At 35.5% G+C, this 22,072-nt stretch overlaps 1 protein-coding gene across 1 annotated transcript; it reads left to right on the top strand.

The window, feature by feature from the left end:
• Positions 1-7,203: 7,203 nt before the first annotated feature.
• On the top strand, positions 7,204-19,740 carry IBSP (integrin-binding sialoprotein). The gene is made up of 7 exons (XM_011990740.1): positions 7,204-7,285; positions 9,962-10,029; positions 10,123-10,173; positions 10,269-10,346; positions 13,761-13,823; positions 17,899-18,057; positions 18,664-19,740. Exons 2-7 carry the CDS (start codon positions 9,976-9,978, stop codon positions 19,213-19,215), a joined length of 957 nt encoding a protein of 318 aa, XP_011846130.1. The 5' UTR covers positions 7,204-7,285; positions 9,962-9,975; the 3' UTR covers positions 19,216-19,740.
• The last annotated feature ends 2,332 nt before the right edge of the window (positions 19,741-22,072 follow it).

Here is a 22,072-nt window from a genome sequence, read left to right as displayed (position 1 = left end):
ATATATTTATATATACAGATTTTTATATAAGTTTGATATATGACCCTGAAGCAAAGAAGGAAAATCTGTATTAAAGTAGCAGATGTGTAACTGAAGCCACGAGAATGAGAGGAGTCATCCAAAGAGTCTGCAGAATGAGAAGAGGAAATGGACGAGGACAGAGCCCTGAGAATGTGAACATCAGAAGACAAAGAGAGAAAGAACAGCACACAGGAGCACCTGAGAAGTAGCAGGAAGGGAGGGAGGAGGAAAATCAGACTGTGCAGTACCATGGGTATGGTGGAAAGGTAGAGCTTTTGAAAGAAGATGAAATAGTTGGTGGTGTGAACTGCCATATAAACCATGTAGGAAAGTGACTGAAAAGTGTCCATTCTAGTCAACAAGCAAGAACTCATTGATTAACAAGAAGTTATTGGTACCTGTTTCCAGAGTTGTGGAGGCAAAGGTGATATTGCAGTAGGTTGAGGAGTGAGTAGATGGTGAAAAAATTAAGTCATCAAATGCTGGCAAGTTTCTAGAAGCTTGGCTGTGAAAAGAAAGCAAGAGATCTATGAGAAACTAGGTGTAAATGTGTATGAGCAAGAGGGCATCTTTGTTTCTTTGTTTTATGGAAGAGACTTGAAAATTAAGTGCCAATGAAAAACAGCCAATAGGGAGAAATCGATAATACAGTTGGGAGAGAAAGTTGCCTGGGAAGGTTATAGATAAATCCAGCAAGATTTAACCTTCATTTGTTTATTCAAGATTCCTAAATCTTGAATAATGAAGATTGGGAAAGAGAGAAATGAATGCAAGAGCTTTCCTTTGGCTACATGAATCACATCACAGAGAAGAGTCTACAAGTACTCTGCCCTCAGATCTATCATCTGCAAATAGTGTTGTGTGTTAAACTTCGACCTCTCTTTTAGAAAGGGCAAGGACTCAATTGAGACATCTTACTAATTCACCTGATGTCGAATTCTATGAGAACTTCTAGTCTCATGTAAATAACCATAGATGTGGTTTCCCTGACTCCACATAAAGCAATTTAAACAGACGCAATCCTTGCCCTTCAGCAAATCACAATAAAAAACAGATGACATGGACACACACATCCATCACCACCACCACCACCACCACATAAGGACACAATATTATAGTAAGAGAACATGATGGTCTTAAATAAGCATCTATAGTAGGTACAAGTTTGGTATTTGTTATTTCTGGCTTATGGAATACATGAAAGTTTTTCTGGGAAATTGGGTGGGGTTAGGAAGAGCCCTATTTGACCTTCACGTAAACAGGGGCTGCCTGGGAAAAAGACAAGAGGTAGAGCTTTGATTATTTTAAGTTCCCAGGATGAAACCTGTCTCGTATATCCCTCACCACTCAGACTTACAAGCCCTCAATAAACAACAGCAGTTAACTGATTATATAAAGTCCTAGACCTAAATACTTAGTGATGGAAAAACCAGGCAAAGTTTGAGCAGATAAGGCTGGATGGAAGGCAGAATGCATACTGGAAATTAGGAGAGTTAAAGGGCCATGAAATGTTCTTGGACTGCCTATCGAAGGGTCTAGTGATGGAGGATTAAAGAGTCATTATGGTTATGGCCAGACAGCTCAGCAGAATACCGTAAAGGTGAGGGTTGGTGCCCAAACTAGACATTACCTTTTGGTTTCAGAGAGCAAGCTGGATGTAGAGAATATGAAAGAAATAGCAGAGAGTTTAGAAATAAATATAATATTGGCATAGCCAACATTTTAACATTTTTCTGATAGAAAAATTTTGTCATATAAAATTTTGACATAAAAATTATGTCATTCTAAGCTAGAATCCAAAAATTTCTAGCTTCTTAAGCTTTCAAATAAGAGCTACAAAGAGACTTTACGTGAGAAATATATTTGAAAAGTATTTATTTCCTTTTTTAGTCTTGGCTATTCATGAGTCTTATATAAGGCATCTTGAAATGTATTCTAGCAAGCAAGAGAGACTAAATGAGTTTGGAAAGGGAGTAGGGTCTAGATGTTTTTAGATTGAGGGAGTTTTGCCCAAAGTCTTTAAAAGCTAGCAAAAAGGCAGCCTATGAAATGGGAGAAACTATTTGCAAACCAGGTATCTAATAAGTGGTTAATTTCCAAAATATATTTTTAAATTCCTACAAATCAATTTTAAAAACCTAATAAATCAACTAAAAATTGGCTGAAGACTTAAATAGACATTTCTCCAAATAAGACATACATTTGGTCAACATGCATAAAAAGATACTCAGTGTCACTTACCATCAGGAAATTGCAAATAAAAACCACAGTGAGATAGCACCTCATACCTGTTAGGATGGCCATTATAAAAACAAAAAGTACAAGTGTTGGCAAGGATGTGGAGAAACTGGAATCCTTGTACATTGTTGGTGGGAAGTCAAAATGTTGCAGCTGCTGTGGAAAATAGTATAAAGTTTCCTCAAAAAATTAAAAATAGAACTACAGATGTTCCTCAACTTATGATGGGGTTCATCCTGATAAACCCATTGAAAGTTGAAAATATCATTAAGTCAAAAATGCATTTAATACTGAACATCATAGCTTGGCCTAGCTTACCTTAAATGTGCTCAGGACACTTACATTAACCTATAGTTAGGCAAAATCATCTAACATACAGACTATTTTATAATAAAGTGTTGAGTATTTCATGTAATTTATTGAATGCTGTACTGAAAGTGAAAAACAGAAGGGCTGTGTGGGTACTCAAAGTATGATTTCTATTGAATGTGTATCACTTTCACTCTACTTTGTAATGTCAAAAAAGTCATAAATCATTGTAATTTGGGGATTGTCTGTATATGATACAGCAACCCTACTTCTGGGTACTTACTCAAAGGAATTTGAATCCAATCTCAAAGAGATACTAGCACCCCCTGTTTATTGCAGCACTATTCACAATAGCTAGATGTGGAAACAACCTAAATGTCCATCAATGAATAAATGGATAAGGAAAATGTGGTATATATGTAAATGGAATATTATTCAACCTTAAAAAAGAGGGAAAGTCTGAAATATGAGGCAACATGGATGAACCTTGCGGACATTATGCTAAGTGAAATAAGCCAATCACAGAAGAACAAACATGGCACAATTCTATTTGTATGAGATATTTAACATGGTCAAACTCATGGAATCAAAGAGTGAAATGGTGGTTGTCCAGAGCTAGTGGAAGAGGAAAATGAGAAGTTGCTAATCAATAGGCATAAATTCTCACTTATGCGAAATGCTTAAGTTATTGAGATCTGCTGTATAATATTGCGCCTATACTGACCAGTATTGTATTGTACACTTAAAAATTTAAGACAGTAGATCTCATGTTAAGTGTTCTTTCCAAGATAAAATAAAATTTGAAAAAGTTTGAAAATTTAAAAAATAAAAGCTAACAAAAGACAGCACTAAGATTTTAATATTTGATTCCAAATCCTATAGCCATAGAATTGATTATAAGGGGAAATAGGCAAGGTGCCTGGGATTACAATATTACTACTGTAGCCTGGAAAGTAGTAATGAGAACTTGAACAAAGACAGAACTGACAAGAAAGAAGGGAGAAGGTTGGATTCCAAAGGAAACATGAAAGTGGTATTAATAAGATTTGACAACTGATCCTGTATGTGGCAGGTACATTACAGTGAGTGTGGGGTTTTGCCAGAATGTATTCATCTTACAGAGCAGCTGGTCATGGCGGGTCAGTGAGATGAACCTATGCTCACGTACCATCTAAGGGAATAAGTTTATAACCTATTTAAATGAAGAAGAATGTTATGATCATGAGAACTGCAGTAAAAACTGTTGTTGGGACAGTCCTGATTATAGAAATAGCAAAGTTAGTAAGGATCTGTGATTCTTTTCCTCTAGTACTATTCCTTAGGGAAAAAATGCTTTAATGAGCATATATGAATAAATCTAATCAATTTAGTAGCTAGAGGACTGTTGGAAAAGGTTTGTTAGGGTTAATGCTGTGTTGAAAATAAGGCATCACAGTATATTATAAATTGAAACAGTCTTAGAGGTCACCTATAATAGTTCTATCATTTCCTTAAACAACTATTTATAGATCATTTCAAACATATACAAAAGTGGAGGTAAATATCATGAATTACTGTTAATTTATCAACAATTTGACAATTATCAATTTATGGCCAATCTTGTTTAATCATTTCTCCACCCTCAGATAACTATTTTATCTCTGAAAAACAAGAATTCTTTTAAAGCCAAATAATAATAATAATAATATAATCGCACCAGTTGCAGGTGTGATGATACTATTCCTTAATACTAATATATACTTAACTATGTACTTATTTAATTACTTAATACTAATATAATTCCTTAATAATAACAATAATTTCTTAATACTATAAAATGCTGATCAGCATTCAACATTTTTCCAATTCTTTCATAATTTCTTTAGAAATGTCTCTAAAGTCTTTATAATTTGAGTTTCCCTTTCCTTCATTTTATTTTTGCTTCTGTTTCACTGAAGAAATGAGGTAATGCATCTAATAAAGCTGCCCATGTTCTGGATTTTCCTGAATGCATCTCAATGGTCTTATTTTACATGTTCTTCTATTCTTGCATTTCCTCTAACCTGGTAGATATAGAGGCCTGATCAGATTCAAGTTCATTTATTTGGTCAGAATACTCCATGAGTGTGAAGGCACACATAATGATTGGTTTCTTCTTTTTGGTGAAAAGTCCCTTACTTTTTAAAGATGGTTTAAATTGAAGTCTCAGAATGGTTAAGAGGTAGAATCAAGTTAGTGGGAGAGTCAAGATTTAAACCTCAGACTTTTGAGTCTCAGTCTGTACCTCTTTCATTATATCATGCTACTATCAAAAAAACCTTGCTAAGTCACTAGAATGTAGCAGGTGGTCTATTAGGCATTACATAAGACATCATAAGATATGGTTGCACCACTCACAAAATTATTCAAGCCAGAAATCCAGAAGTCATCCTAGGCTTCTCCACCTCTCTTACTTCTACTAAGTCCTACTGACTGTTATCTATCACTCTCGTTTGTTCCCTTCTCACCATTCCCACTGTCACTGCATTATTTCAGACTTTATTGCTGATTTATTGGACCACTACAATTAGAGGAGCTGCCCTTCTCCATAACACTCTTGTCTTCTTCAGTCACTGCTGCCTTGTTAACAAAAGATTTTTCCAACTGAAAATCTGAATATGTTATTTTTCTTGGTTTTCGTGATGGAGTTCATACTCCTTAGTGTGACAGACAGATCCCTCCGTCATCTGGCTTTGCCTAGCTGACCAACCTCATGTGTCACTATTTTCACTCACAATATTCCAATCTATTGAATTATTGAAGTTTTCTGGATCTGCCAGCAGGAATATGTAGTGATTAAAAGTATGGGCTCTAAAATTAGACATACTTGACTTTGATCCTTGAATTTCCCCATTTACTAGTTGTGCAATACAAGGCATACTTACCAGCATTGTGTCTCATATACCTCACCTCTGTAATGGGAATAATCTCAAATAATTGTTTTCTATGCGTATGAAGAATGAGTGAAATAGTGCAGGTGAAGAACCTGTATGTGAGCCCTTGCTCAGTAAATACAGGATGGTGTTGTTATGTGGTTTCATATGTCTTTATAACCTTTGAACACATTCCTAAGAACGTTTCTCTCTTCCTTCTTGACAACCTCTCCTTCTTGACAAGCTAGCAAATTCCTACTTTGTGTAAGGGCCCAGTTCTACTGCTCTTTTGCCAATTAGTAGTAAACCTCTCTCATTCCACAGCATCTCGGAACCTTGTAGATACTTAGGTTACTGTATCCCATGGCTATATGTCTATCTGCCTTGAGCAACTGTTAAATTTTTAGATAGAAGCCATATATTTTTGTTTTTCTTCTCATATCCTATATCATGATATGGTTCAGTGAAAAGCTGTATAATTCAAGCTTACTGTATCCCATGGCTATATGTCTATCTGCCTTGCACAACTGTGAAATTTTTAGACAGAAACCATATTTTTTTGTTTTTCTTCTCATATCCTATATCATAGTATGGCTCAGTGAAAAGCTCTATAATTCAAGGTTTGGTAAATTAAACTAAATTGATGGGGTTGAATTAAATTGAAAGAGTGTACCCAACGTCTCTTTTTATGAGTTTGTATTTTCCAAGTAACTTTTATGAAAGAAAAGATGACTTATTCAAAGAATCTAATTGGGTGATTGGCACACAACTAAAAATGATATTCATTAATTTTTGATTTCTCAAGCAGACTTCGCAACTGGAGGAAGAATAAAATGACTGGACTAGGAGAATATGCAAACTATTAAGCTAGATTTCCCTTTGTAAATTAAAAAACGAGTACTTTAGTTTATCAATTCATTCCTTGTGGGGTTGATTTTCATGAATCATTTCAAAAACAATGGATCACTCGTGCCAGCTCTAGTCATTTTGTTATACTCATAGGAAAAAATTAAATATGAAAATGAATAGAAAAGAGGTATATAGAAGCCCAAGAAAAAATATGAGCTGACCTCACATGCATGACAGGAAGGCCCACGTAAATGGACAATATACAGAGGTTTAATTTACAAAACAAAATATAAAATCTGCCTCTCAGTGGTATGATTCTCAAAAGTTCTAACTTTTATATTCAGCATCATGTTTTAGCAACTATATCTTACAAAGTCTGACTGACTTAATCATATCAACTTTAATTTATGAGTCACTAAAGTATATTTCAGGACGAAACATAGAATAGTTGATATTAAAATATTGATTGTTCATCCACTCCTTTCCCTTACTACTTAGTTTTTCTTTCTTTTTTTAGCTAAACTAATGTAAAATTATATCTAATGACAGTAAGCTTTCCTTTCTTTCAACATAGTGAAAACTTGCATAATTATGAAAATTTTAAAAGGTTAAATCCTTTGCTATTTATTTTAATTCAAATCCAGTATATTATTATATATATTCGGAACCCAAACTATTCATCTTCCTCTAAACCTTCAATTAAATTCCACAATGCAAACCTCTTGGCTCTAGAACCACGTTTCATGTTTATTCAACTGAGCCTGTGTCTTGAAAAAGTGTTGAAGTTTGGGGGTTTTCTGGTGAGAATCCACGTTCTGACATCACCTTGGTCGTGACAGTGATTGGCTGTTGGGAGGCAAAGAAGAGTTTATAGCCAGCAAGAGCAAGTGAATGGGTGAGTGAGAGAGCAGAGGAAATACTCAATCTGTGCCACTCACTGCCGTGAGCCTGCTTCCTCACTCCAGGACTGCCAGAGGGTAAGATTTAATAGAACAACTTCATTATCATAAAATTAGACACTCCACAGTTTACATCTCTGAACTCGGCTTTAAATTTTTCATTTAAATGATGTTATTGCATTGTACCTGGTTTAATAATTATTTATCATTAAATTGGCACTTCAAATTTTAAATTCTTTCCAAAAGGCTAAACTTGTTAACCTCAGCACGTAAACAAGTTCTTAATATTATGCACATAAACTACAAAGCTTCTTACTTTCGTTCTCTGCACGTCATAGCTTGACTATTTTCTCATTCTGATGCATTCAAGATAACCTAATTGAAATACTATTTTGCATTTGCAAATCTGCCTAGATATATGCATATTTCTCTACAAACTATACCTAGTCTGTACTTCAAGTATTTATGTTGTCTTTTCAACGTATTAAACATTAGGTTTTAATGTTTCCTATAGCTCTAAAGTCAGAACAGAAAATACATTGTACTAACTACAGAAATAAATACTGTTGGTAGTTTATCATACTCTTCCCAATAAAACTTGAAATTAAATCCTCAAAACTCTCCTTTAAGAATGTTTGAATTGCTGTCTGGGTTAGTAGTGGTCACTATAGAGGTCTTTGCTTTTTTGTCACTCACAAAGTAAATAAAATTAGATTTATATAGGCAACCAATTCTGCCTACATGAACTGCTTGGTTCTTTGTATCATTATTATTATTTCTGCCATCTTTTCATCTGGTTATTTTTATAGCTTGTTATGAGAAATTTATGCCATCAAAACTGTTTCTATAATTCTATGTATTTAAGTTTTTAGCTCTTTAAAATATTATAAATATTCCGACCCTTTTCATAAAGTGGCAAAGCAATAATCTTTCTGTTTTGCTGATGGGCTTGGTCACAGCTGCAAAGTTCAAAGCATTATTTAGACCACCCCAATAGCAATCAGTGCTGCCTAAAAAGATGGGCTCCTTCAGGAGCAAAGCCTGTTTATTTCCATGTGGCCAACAAGGACTTTTACTAAGATAGGACTGTGAGAAACTGTATGGGCACCAAAGCCCAAAGACACTCTGCCACACAAAAAGAGTGTGACTTAGGACCCAAGACAGTACCTCCAGGACTTAGTGTCAGATACTCAATAAGGATGCAATAAATCTTGGCTGATGATGACACAACACAAAATTTACCAGCAGGGTTCAATATATGACATTGTTTTGCACATTTTAAATATTACTTTTTGAAATGTATTCATGGGAAATTGCCATCACCACTACGTTTTGCTTCCAAAATATTGCCAGCGCTGTGACTATGTATGAGAAGGTGCTAACAATTAAATGTGTATGTAAATGTAAATGGCTGAGTGTTAGTAGGCTTTCAGCTAACCTTGCCCAACCTCTATTATGATATAATTTTAAATACAAGTTTATTAAATAGAATAAAATTAAAATAGGATAGCATTTGACTATCTCCTTTTACTCATGAGGAATTTATGTGGAACTGAGGCTCTTTGCATGGCTCCAAGCCCCAAGATTATTCAGGCCCTATTCCCACTTTGAGAGCTGCATCTTCAATTGTTCCATAGAATTGAAATTTTCATCCATGTCTGTCACCCTAACCCTGGAGAGCTCCTAATCCATCCCAGTACAGTCTCACACACTAGCAGATGGAAAACTTAAATGGAGCTGGAGGGCAATTTAATTTGAGGAAATCTGCCCCTGATACCCCAAGGCGAAACTCTGAAGAACTCTTCTCATGGAAGCATCCTCAGGGGAGTGGCTGTTGGGTGCTACATGCTATCAGTGTGGTATTTCATGTATTACCACAGAGATCCTCTCTGCCTCTCTCTCTGTGTGTCTTATCCACTCACCCATACACACACACCACACACATACACACACACACACACCATTATTCCAAGATATTCAGAGAAAAATAGCTCATACTATCCATTTTACAAATAAATTTTTAGCCCAAAACCTATACAGAAGCTGGAAATTGCCTATAGGGTATCGGTGATTTTTGCTTTTTTGTTTTGTTTTTGAGACAGGATCTCACTCTGTTGCCCAGGGTGGAGTACAGTACAGTGGTATGAACACAGCTCACTGCAACCTTGGCCTCCCAGGCTCAGTCTCTCTAGTAGCTAGGCCTACAGGTGTGCACTACCATGCCAAGTTAAGTTTTGCACTCTTTGTAGAGAACAAGTTTCACCATGTTGCCCAGGCTGGTCTCAAACTCTTGGACTCAAATGATCTGCCCACCTTGGCCTCCCAAAGTACTGGTTTTAGAGGCATGAGCTACCACACCTGATCGAATTTTTAATTGTAAACAAACAAACAGTGTCAACAAACAGCTGACACCCCCATGTCAATATTAAGAGGGCTGTTACACCAGTGTGAAGTACCCTAAGTATTCAAAATCTCTTGCAGTAATGAAAAGGTCTTCCATTGACAAATCACAGAACATAGGTTAAAACCAAGTATGGAACTCATGATTATATAAACGGATAGGTTAAGTTAGTTCTGTGTTACTTAAGTGGAAGGAAGAGTTTGAAAATAAAAGCTATAATTTAGTTTTAATTAGTCGAAGTGATAGTTACACAGAAATGAAAACAAATTAAATACTTCATCTTTAAGTATGAGCAAAAAAGTTATGCACTTAGTTTTAATATTTTATTAACCTTACCACTTCATTAATTCCAGAAGCAATCACCAAAATGAAGACTGCTTTAATTTTGCTCAGCATTTTGGGAATGGCCTGTGCTTTCTCAGTAAGTTCTTTATCAAAAACCTACAGTAATTTTCAGTTTTGTCTTTTTATATAAAAGAAAAATTATGTCACAATTAAATGTTCTTTAAAACAGATGAAAAATTTGCATCGAAGAGTCAAAATAGAGGATTCTGAAGAAAATGGGGTAATTAATTTTAGCATACTTCCTTGGCCTGATTATACTTGCTGTATATTTATTGTATATTAAACATGAATATATCATTTATTTTGTTTTTGCAGGTCTTTAAGTACAGGCCACGATATTATCTTTACAAGCATGCCTACTTTTATCCTCCTTTAAAACGATTTCCAGTTCAGGTAAATACAGAAATTCATTTTTCTTCAGTTTAATTTCTATTATAATTTAAAGGAGATCAAATTTATAAAACACCTAAATTCAACTCTCACTGAAATTCAGTCAGAAAGACTGCTTACTATAAGAAGTTTGTTTTTAGGGAAATAAGGTTTATTTTCTAAGTTCTCTTTTAAAGCAGACATATATACACAGAGTAAAATCATTTGGGTCATTTGGGTACAGTCTAGAATGATATAATAAAAACAAACACTGTAGCACATCGAGCTCTGGTGTTTTTGCTAACTCACAGACAAAAGTGGATGGTTTTATCAGTTGTTGACCAATTCCATCAGTGATAAGGTCACTGGCTGTCCTATTACAGCTGATTCAAAACTGTCAGACAGCTGTTTACATGTGGCACTGCCAAGTCCTTTAATTGGTAGGGGAAAATTTGACTTCATAAACATCAGAGGTCATTATTTTTTAAAAACCTTGATAATCATTGGTAATTTCTGAAGATTTGCTTTACCTTAACCTGTGTGGGTCACTAGAGCAATATGTCATACACTGGAGCATAATTATAATGGTAAAACTGCAGAGGAAAAAGAGAAATTCATGACGTGCACGAAAAAAGCTTGTGAGAAAAACAAACCATCCCTTAAATTTGTAAACAAAAAGGAAAATAACTAAAACTAAAAATAAGAGTTTCCAATTTTGCTGGGTTACCTGTGAAGGGTGCCTTTGAAAACCAGAGGGTGTGGTGTTGATTTTAAATATACAACAAACTAGGATTGCACTGTTTTTAGTACTATACAGTTTGGGTTCAGGACACCAATTATGCACCACTTGACCCAGGACTCTTGAGACACCAAAAGCAGTCAGGATGCTGAAAACGATGCCTCAGCACAGTGGCTTGGCATTGCATCTTACCATATGCTGGGCTAATCCATCTCTAACCCCTACAATGATAGGAAATGATCATTTTAAAGTATTTCTAGAACCAACATAATTATGGGGAATTTGTGTGGCCACAAAAATATGAGCATGAATGAAACAAGAGTTGTGGGTTTTCAGAATTGTATTCCCTTCTTTGGTTCACCTCAGGCCCATAAATAAACAGTGCTCATTTGAAAGTTTGCTTCGTTCTCTTTTTTAAACTAAATGGAAATGATAATAAATTCAAGTCTCTGACTAGCGCCTAAACTTTTCTGAAATATTAGGTACATAGAGATATTCATTCCCATCTGGATATTTTTACAGATATGTATGTATGGGCCAATTAAAATGTCCATAGTGAAGCAATATTCGGAGGCATTACAGTTCTCAATATTGATAGACCTGAGGTTTGTAGATCAAGGAGATCTTTAATATACAAATTTTTTCACAAATTATATGCAGATAGGCCCATCTCAACTAATGTAGAATTTGTAAGATGGTTGTTTTTAAATAAAATTATATAAAATATATCTCCCAATCCAACTGTCTGACCTAGTATTCATGACCCATAATTCTACTTTACAAAATTTGATTTTCTTTAAGCGTATTGTTAGGTATTTAGTGCCCAAGTTGTCACCCCAAAATACATTAAGCTGTATTGGCTTCGAAATTCATGTTTTCGTCAAACAAATCTGCATTTATATACAATATTTCTAAACTACCAAGTTACAATGAAATATGTTATTTGGATTGCAAAGTTATCAGCAAGCTATCTACTATAGTTTATGTATCTGCTAGACTATAGAAATGAAAGTGTAAGTAAATTTAACATCCTAACCTTCTTAATTGAGAAAACTGTCTTTTTGTGATTCAAATGATATTTTATTAGTGTGTGAACTCATAGAAGGCAAGAACTTAATCTTATATTTCTTTTATCAGACTCATCTCAGCTATGATACAAGAGTTGTGGGTTTTCAGAATTGTCTTCCGTTTAAGAACTCTCATCTATCTGTGTAGACAGATGAAAGACTTCTTGGAGAATCAATTGGACTTAGTAACAAATTGGTAATAAGGCATAAATGAAAGATAGGGAAAAAATGCCAAAGATTCAAGGCATTTCATACAGCTTTTAAAGTGTTCTCACTGTAGACACTAATCAAAGAGTGATGTGGTTGAGCTAGGGAGAAAGACAGAGGTGAAGGAGCATGTAAAGTGATTGAAATCCCCCCACTGAGAGAAACAGTTCTGATTGCATAAATATACTGTCCTCTATAATTAAGTTAACTAACAAACAGAAACAGTTCAAATATAATACTCTACTCTATTCACCCTAGAGGAAGGCACAACTGTTGAGGTCATGGCACTGGAAGAACAGGTTTAATTATTCTCTTTTCCATCTGAGGTTATTCCTGGCTTGAGGTGACAAGCATTCCCTTTCCTTGGGTGGATGATGTGGCCATCTGAAGAATGAGCCAGCAGGGACAGTCCCACAGGACCTGGACATGAATGTTGTCTCACATCTGATTTCTAGCCTAGAAGTCAGAGATCCTTCTGCAGATATATTTTCTAAATGCAAGACACTTAACTGGGTCATCAGAATCAAAGCTAAAAATTGCAGGGAAGGAAATGATAGAATCTTAGGTTGGAATTTTCATTTCCTTTCAACAAGTAGCAAAACTCATTAGTTTATAATTATATTTTTATATACAAAATCTTAATTTCTTCTCATTCAACACTGAACTTGTTAGAGGGATGTTGCTCTACACAACCTCCTAAATAATTAAATGAATAAATTTTTTCTATCATAAGACTTTTACTTCACATGTATAAATTAACCTCATTTTAGTAACTGACTTTAATTAAATTTAAAGACACTAAAAATTATATGCAAATTAAGTTTTGTTAAATTAAATGCTAATTTAAATTCAACAGGAGAGCTCACTATGTAAGAGAATCATCTATAGCAACTTTCATTTTATAGTAAGCTAAATGATTTCTTTTATGTTTTATAAATAAAATTTTAAAATGTTAACTATATCTTAGCCCAAGGTCTGCCTTGAACCTGCTGGAGAAGTCACAACATTTTTAGGCTGCTGATTCATTCTCCATAAAATTTAAAAATTGGACCAGATAATCCACTTGTTCTCTCAAAGTTAAACAATTCTGTGATTCATTGCCCTAGTTTTTACATACAAAATGTTTCAATATATTGTCAATGCTTTGGAAGTTGACAAATGGGACATCCAATTCGTATCTTGATCATAGTAAAATGCCTATTTTTCTCTAACTTCATTTTGCATGTCTAATCTGTCTAATCTATCTTTCTCACATCAGTATGCAGTCTGTTCTTAGTAAACAAATCAATCAAGATGGTAATACTAATTAGATTGAGTAAATATTTGTGTGTATTTTATTGTGATTCAATTAGCAGGAAATTTAAATTGCTGTTGAATATATTTGTACACAGATAAGTGTATACATACATGTATATATATTTTTAGGGCAGTAGTGACTCATCTGAAGAAAATGGAGATGATAGTTCAGAAGAGGAGGAGGAAGAAGAGGTAAGGAATTCTGCAATCTTTTCATAATAAAGCATACAGCACAAAAAACAAATAGGAAACTAGTCTATTGCAGTCTGGACTCAGCAAATAGCCATTGTCACTTTACTAACTGCCCACAATATCCTATTTTGGATAAGTAGAATTTTATTTAGATTAGAATCCACTAACATGACCTGTTTAAAACACTATTGCAGTTTGGGGTTGAACTTACTTACAAATGGTGCTCAAAACCAAAAATGTCTCCCTTTTAAGTAGAAGTAGTATAAAATCTGATAAAAAGCAATGGAAGTAGTATAAAATCTGAAAAAAAGCAACAGATAGCATTACTTCTATTTAGGTGGATAGAACATGATATTAGAAGACAAAAGAATAATAATCCTAAACTCAGTGCAAGACTTGTTTTAAGGACTGAACTTTAAAATTTAATTTACCAAGAGGGTAATATGTAAAAACTAGTTTATATGCTCTACAATATTATTGTGATTCATCAGCCTTTCATAACCCACAAAGTAGGGTTATTCTTTTTAATAAAAATTTCAGACTTGGTGTGGTGGCTCACACCTGTAATCCCAACACTTTGAGAGGCCAAGGTGGGCGGATCCCTTGAGGTCAGGAGTTTGAGACCAGCCTGGCCAACATGGTGAAACACCGTCTCTACTAAGCATACAAAAATTAGCCAGGTGTGGTGGCATGCACCTGTAATTCCAGTCACTCAGGAAGCTGAGACACGAGAATCGCTTGAACCTGGAAGGTGGAGGTTGCAGTGAGCCGAGATCCTGTCACTGCACTCCAGTCTGTGCAACAGATCAAGACTCTGTCGCAGAAAAAACAAAACAAAACAAAACAAAAATCATACTTTTTTTGGGTAATAATAAAATTCATAGGTGTATAAATATCTTCCCATATAGTTTTACAGATTAGTGTAGTCCTGGGCTAAGATTCATTTACATGTCTTGGAAATTGTGCTACCATGTTTATAACTGACATTCTCACCTAAGGAAACATACCAATTAGGATGCATCTTCCCACATAGTCAATTATAGCTATCCACTGGTTTGGGAACCTTTTAAATTCAAGTATTCTCAGGTGCTATTTATGAACAGACAATGATAATCAAAAATGGATCATGTATTAACAGCTATCTTGAAAACAAAATGGCGTGGGAACTTGAAAGGTGGCGAATCATTAGTTTGGTTTATTTTTAACTATAAAAGCAACATTTCCCGTATCATAATTTATACTAACAGCTTGAAGGAAGGCCTTACAAGAATGTTAAGCCAGTACCAGGAAAAATGCCACCCACTAAATCCCACAAAATTTCTCCTGGAGTTCCACATAGCAATCTTACACAAGAACTAGGCTAGGGTTATCCATTTAGTTATAGCTATTTGCTGTACAGTGATTGTAAAATTGCCTTGTCAACTACATTTCCCAACTAGATTGCATATCTTTTGGGAGTGGCTCTTCATTCGTTGTTGTGGTGGTTGAGGATTGAGGAAGACTAGGACTTCTTTGGGGGTTCTGATGAAATCAAGTACACACAAAATTTTGCCAAGGATCTCTGAACATTTAAGGTCTCCCCAGAATGTATCTGCAGACACCTCATGACCATAGGTTAAAATCCCTGCTTTGGGGAAGAGCCAGGCTACCCAGTTTTATATCTCCTCACGCTGTCTAGCATAATTTCTTATACATATATGTTGCCCAGTAAATATCTGGTGGTTTGGTTTTGAAACTTTAGAGGAATAAATGCAACAAACTTCGTTCATTAAAAGTAGTATGAGGAGAATACTTAGGCATATTTTCTATTTGGTGATGACACATTTTCTTTTTCCACTCCTAAACTATTTAGTCTCATAGAAGAAACTTTTATTGAAATATACATAATAAAATTATCCTAATTATACACCTCATTGAAATTTCAGAAATTGAACACATAAGTGAAACTAGCACTCATATCAAAAAGCAGTGCATGCCTTGTGTTCCATTCCATTCATTAACAAACTCCCACAAAAGACAACCACTATTAGATTACTTTGGCCTGTTTTGTATATTACAAATATAGGATCATACTTCATTTACTCTTTGTGTGTCACTTCTTCACTCTCAAATTTAGAGATTCATCCATGTTGTTCTGTAGTTGTAGGTCATTTATTCTCATTGTCAGTATTTCATTATGTGAATGTACCAAAATGTGTTATTCTTCTGTTGCTGGGCAGTTGAGTAGTTTCCAAGTTTGGGTGATTACAAAGTGCTGCTATGAACTTTCTAGAACTTCTTCTGGTGAACATATATATAGTCATTTCTGGAGGCCATTTCACCCAAAGTGAAATTTCAGAGTCAAAATCTACTAAGGCATATATTCAACCTTAGATGGCAACCAGCTTTCCAAAACAGACGTACTCAGGTAAACTCTCACCATCAGTGTATGAGGGTTCCGGTTGCTCCTCATTCTCACCAACACTTGCTTCTTTCAGTCTTGTTAGTCAGTCTAGTGAGTTGATAATATCTTTGTAAGCCCAAATTAGTGCTATTTTTCTATCCAATAAAATTTGTGAAGCCTCATATCCATCAACAGATTGACCTATTTTCCTATTTAACTTATGTGCCGTGGAACATCCTTAAATAAAGTATCTGGGAAAAGAAAAGGTGTTGTAAGAGAAAACGTAAAAGTTGGGATATTGGGCCTTTAGTGGTGACCCTGCCACCAATAAACTGCTGTCTATTTGACCTCATACGAGTCATATAACCCAATCAGATTTTTCAACTGCAAATAGTGTATTCTACTCTGGGGAACTTTCTAAGGATGCTAGCATTAATTTCTCCTTCTACCTCTGAAAGCTCTGTTGGAATAAAGCATAAACATAAAACAATAAACAAACAGCACAGTGTTTTGGGGATATTTGACACAATTAACTTGGAGATTGTTTGGGGTATACTCTGGTAGTACTGCAACCCTTCACTGAAATAGTGAAATTTACAAATATGATGAAACAAACATGTGGTGCTTCAGTCACTTTGTTTTAACAATAGGTAGGCTAAATATTTATTTGTTTGTTTGTTTTAAACTTTAAAAGTTATCACAATCTCTTAAAATGTGTTGAAATGAATTCAACTTTGTTTTAATAATAGGCAGGCTAAATATTTATTTGTTTGTTTGTTTTAGACTTTAAAAGTTATCACAATCTCTTAACATGTGTTGAAATGAATTCAATTTTCAAGTATTTGTTTAAATAAATCCTATATATAGGAAACCCTGACTTTTAATATTAGCTACGAATTACACTGAGATCAACTCAATTAAAAAACAATTTCCTCACAACACAAAATAAAGGCAAAAGATGAAATATTAAAGATTATAATAGACATTCATTTGAAGAGTATTAATTTTTTAAAACACTTCATGCAGACTGGGTGCAGCGGCTCATGCCTGTAATCCCAGCACTTTGGGAAGTCAAGGTGGGCAGATCATGAGGTCAAGAGATCGAGACCATCCTGGCCAACATGGTGAAACCCTGTTTCTACTAAAAATACAAAAATTAGCTGGGTGTGGTGGCATGCACCTGTAGTCCCAGCTACTCAGGCGGCTGAGAGAGGAGAATCGCTTGAACCCAGGAGGCAGAGGTTGCAGTGAGCCAAGATTGCACCATTGCACTCCAGCCTGGCAACAGAGCAAGACTCTGTAAAAAACAAACAAACAAACAAACAAACAAAATCTTCATGCAATAATATATCACTAAGAATTTCTTGGAGTGTTTAGTTTCTTCTTTGTACAGAAAAAAATGATGTGTCAAATGCCTGAAACACAAATATTTTTTAATTGACAAAATACAAAGCAGAAATATCTAAAACATAATATAGTGTGGAGTAAGGAGGATTAAATAACTTGGAGTTGAGCTCTTAGAGGTGAGAAGTGCAAATGGCATAAGCGAAGGCAGGCTTTGAGTGATCAGCCAGCTGAGGGATACAAAGTTTTTCCAAATAATAAACCTCCAACAAATGAGTCACAGCTCCAACAAATCTTGAACTATCTTCCAGGTAAAATAATTTTTGTTACTATGAATATTTCTAACAGGAGACTTCAAATGAAGGAGAAAACAATGAAGAATCAAATGAGGATGAAGACTCTGAGGCTGAGAACACTACACTTTCTGCTACAACACTGGGCTATGGAGAGGACGCCACACCTGGCACATGGTATACAGGGTTAGCTGCAATCCAGCTTCCCAAGAAGGTAACAGTGGAATTATTCCTCCAAAATGAAATTATTACCATTAATAATAATGGTAATATTCAATCTTTTAAAAACATTTTTACTGGAGTCTAAGGGTATCCTAACACTATACACATAATATTTTACACTATCTTTATTAACTCATTAAAAAAGTGAGAGCAGATACACTTTTCCTATTTACAAATAAGAAAAGATCTTCTGCCAGACAAGTTCTCCTCCCATGTTATTACACTGACTTTTACATTATAATGGAAGACTAAGAACACACATCTAGGCATGGATAAAAGATCCTGAGAGATACCATGACATTCCAGGGAAGAGAATTCCAAGACAGAGAAAGTGAGTAGCAAAACGATAGGAAGAATCTCCCCCAGGAAAGGCATTTTCTATAAATAATGGCACACTTTCCCCATCAAAACCCATGACAAAGGGATTTATCCTGAAGTTTTAAAGCCCCCAATCATTTTGTAAATTAAATTGGTCTTAATTCAAATAAGACGCCCAGAACAAGGCTGTCAGTATAGAATACTGTGTTGAATGAGTGATGGCCTTAAATTTTACATTTTTCACACCTAGATTTGGGTTCTTTCAAACGTTTCCTTACAGGCTGGGGATGTAACAAACAAAGCTACAAAAAAGGAGGAAAGTGATGAAGAAGAAGAGGAGGAAGAGGAAGAAAATGAAAACGAAGACAGCGAAGCAGAAGTGGATGAAAACGAACAAGGCATAAACGGCACCAGTACCAACAGCACAGAGGCAGAAAACGGCAACGGCAGCAGCGGCGGAGACAACGGAGAAGAAGAAGGGGAAGAAGAAAGTGTCACTGGAGCCAGTGCAGAAGGCACCACAGCAACCGGAGGGCAGGGCAAGGACAGCTCTAAGACAACAACCTCTCCAAATGGTGGGTTTGAACCTACAACCCCACCACCAGTCTATAGAACCACCTCCCCACCTTTTGGGAAAACCACCACCGTCGAATACGAGGGGGAGTACGAATACACGGGCGCCAATGAATACGACAATGGATATGAAGTCTATGAAAGTGAAAACGGGGAACCTCGTGGGGACAATTACCGAGCCTACGAGGATGAGTACAGCTACTTTAAAGGGCAAGGCTACGACAGCTATGATGGTCAGAATTACTACCACCAGCAGTGAAGCTCCAGCTTGGGATGAATTCATCCATTCTGGCTTTGCATCCGGCTACCATTTTCAAAGTTCAACTCAGGAAGGTGCAATATAACAAATGTGCATATTATAATGAGGAATGGTATTACCGTTCCAAATTTTCTGTAATTGCTTCTGCAAAGTAATAGGCTTCTTGTCTCTTTTCTTTCTGGCATGTTATGGAAAGATCATTGTAAATCAGGGCCATCTATCAAGCAGTACACCAGCTCATAAGATCAAATTCCATTGAATGGTTTGAGGTTGTAGCTCTATGAATAGTAGTTTTTAACATGCCTGTACTATTGCTAACTGCGAAAACATACTCTTTGTACAAGAAGTGCTTCTAAAAAGAATTTCATTGACAATGACACTGTATACAATCAATGTGTAGTTTCTTAATCGCACTACCTATGCAACACTGTATATTAGGTTTGTCATCCTCATGTATTTTTATGTGACCTGTATGTATATTCTAATCTATGAGTTTTATCACAAATAAAAATGCAATCCTTCAAATGTGTTATAATTAAGAAAAGAAGTGAGAGATTCAGAACGGAAAAAGGTGAAACAAATGGAAGACTATTTCACTAAAGGAGAAAAGCTTATTTCCACTATGGTTTAAAACTAAGAGGAGTTGTAAACATTTTCTTTTGGCTAAATCAACATAACTAAGACTTTGCCATGCTTGTGGGCAGGGTTAGCCATATACATCAGGGATTGAATGAATGGCTCTTATTACGGTTGCCAGATATAACAAATATATAGGATGCCTATTAAACTTGAATTTCAGATAAACAATGAATAATTTTTAGTGTAAGTATACCCCATGCAATATTTGGCCTTTGTGAAGTAGTTTGGACATACTTATACTAAATAAATGATTCACTACCTATCTAACACTCAACTTTATTATACAATTATTTTTTGAGACAGAGTCTCACTCTATCACCCAGGCTGGAGTGCAGTGGCACCATCTTGGCTCACCACAACCTCTGCCTCCTGGGTTCAAGCCATTCTCCTACCTAAGCCTCCCGAGTACCGAGGATTACAGGCATGCACCACCACACCTGGCTAAATTTTTGTATTTTGGGTAGAGACAGGGTTTCACCACATTGGCCAGGCTGGTCTTGAACTCCTGACCTCAAGTGATCCATCCACCTCGGCCTCCCAAAGTGCTGGGATTACAGGTGTGAGCCACCATGCCCAGCCCTGATACTCAACTTTAACTGAGTGCTTTGTTTATCTAGCAATCCTACTTCTACTTGGCTTAATTTTAGCTGGGCAAGAGGTGGAATGAGGTAGAAAAAAACTCTTACACAACACATACACACAAAGAAGGGGTGATATATAAAGACTTAACAGCAAGTCACACCTTGATATAAACCTGAAATAAATTTAAAATGGGAATAAAGAAGAAAAGTAGATAGAAGAAGCAAGAAGAACAAAAATGCATTCACCTTTTAATTTATTAACTGAAAAGATGTTTTGAACATCTACAGAGCCAGAGAATGTTCACACATTGAGCATATGAAAATGAAGAATGCTGCCTTTGGTGTAATTTTAGTCTATTAGCTACCAGTTGTGAGACTTTCCATGCATCATGACATTCATTTTTCGTAACTTTTTTCTTATTATATCTTCATTCTAAAATTTGTTTCTCAAATATTCAAACCAAAAATTTTAAAATATTTGGTTTTAAATAAATACATATTTTTCCCCATGAGTTGTGAGGGTGTGGGTGGTATTCGGTTACATGGTGATTTGTGAGATTTTGGTGCACCTATCATCCGAGCAGTATACACTGCACCGTATTTATAGTCTTTCCCTCGCCCCCTTCCACTCTTCCCGCCAAGTCCCCAAAGTCCATTGTATCATTCTTATGCCTTTGCATCCTCATAGCTTAGCTCCCACATATCAGTGAGAACATACGATATTTGGTTTTCCAATCCTGAGTTATTCCACTTAGAATAATAGTCTCCAATCTCATCCAGGTCACTGCAAATGCTGCTAATTCATTCCTTTATGGCTGCGTAGTATTGCATCATACATATATATATACACCACAGTTTCTTTATCCACTCATTGATTACTGGACATTTGGGTTGGTTCCACTTTGCAATTGTGAATTGTGCTGCTATAAATACGAATGTGTTCAAATATGCAATAAATATATGTGTGTTCAAATAATGACTTATTTTCCTCTGGGTAGGTATCTAGTAGTGGGATTGCTGGATCAAATGGCAGCTCTACTTTTAGTTCTTCAAGGAATCTCCACACTGTTTTCCATAGCGGCTGTAGTAGTTTACATTACCACCAGCAGTGTAGAAGCATTCCATGTTCACCACATACGTGCCAACATCTACTGTTTTTTTTTTGTTTTGTTTTTTGATTTTTTGATTTGGGCATTCTTGCAGGAGTAAGGTAGTATGGCGTTGTGGTTTTGATTTGCATTTCCCTGATCATTAATGATGTTGAGCATTTTTACATATTTTTTAGCCATTTGTATATCTTCTTTTGAGAATTGTCTATTCATGTCCTTAGCTCACTTTTTGATAGGATTTTTTTTCTTACTGATTTGTTTGAGTTCATTGTAGATTCTGGATATTAGTTCTTTGTCAGATGTATAGATTGTGAAGATTTTCTCCCACTTTGTGGCTTATCTGTTTGCTCTGCTGACTGTTCCTTTTGTCGTGCAAAAGCTCTTAAGCTTAATTAGGTCCCAGCTAGTTATCTTTGTTTTTATTGCATTTGCTTTTGGGTTCTTGGTCATGAAATCCTTGCCTAAGCCAATGTCTAGAAGAGTTTTTCCAATATTATCTTCTAGAATTTTTATAGTTTCAGGTCTTAG

Source organism: Mandrillus leucophaeus, unplaced genomic scaffold (assembly GCF_000951045.1).
Source record: "Mandrillus leucophaeus isolate KB7577 unplaced genomic scaffold, Mleu.le_1.0 Scaffold381, whole genome shotgun sequence".
Classification (NCBI taxonomy): domain Eukaryota; kingdom Metazoa; phylum Chordata; class Mammalia; order Primates; family Cercopithecidae; genus Mandrillus; species Mandrillus leucophaeus.
The sequence above is the reverse complement of the archived record's forward strand: the minus strand, read 5'-3'. Positions and strand labels throughout refer to the sequence as shown.

Excerpts from the sequence above, each read along its gene's own strand:
- IBSP (XM_011990740.1), top strand. The coding sequence starts at position 9,976 with ATGAAGACTGCTTTAATTTTGCTCAGCATTTTGGGAATGGCCTGTGCT. Across the intron at positions 13,824-17,898 it reads AAGAGGAGGAGGAAGAAGAG|GAGACTTCAAATGAAGGAGA; the intron begins GTAAGGAATTCT and ends TATTTCTAACAG. Across the intron at positions 18,058-18,663 it reads CAATCCAGCTTCCCAAGAAG|GCTGGGGATGTAACAAACAA; the intron begins GTAACAGTGGAA and ends GTTTCCTTACAG.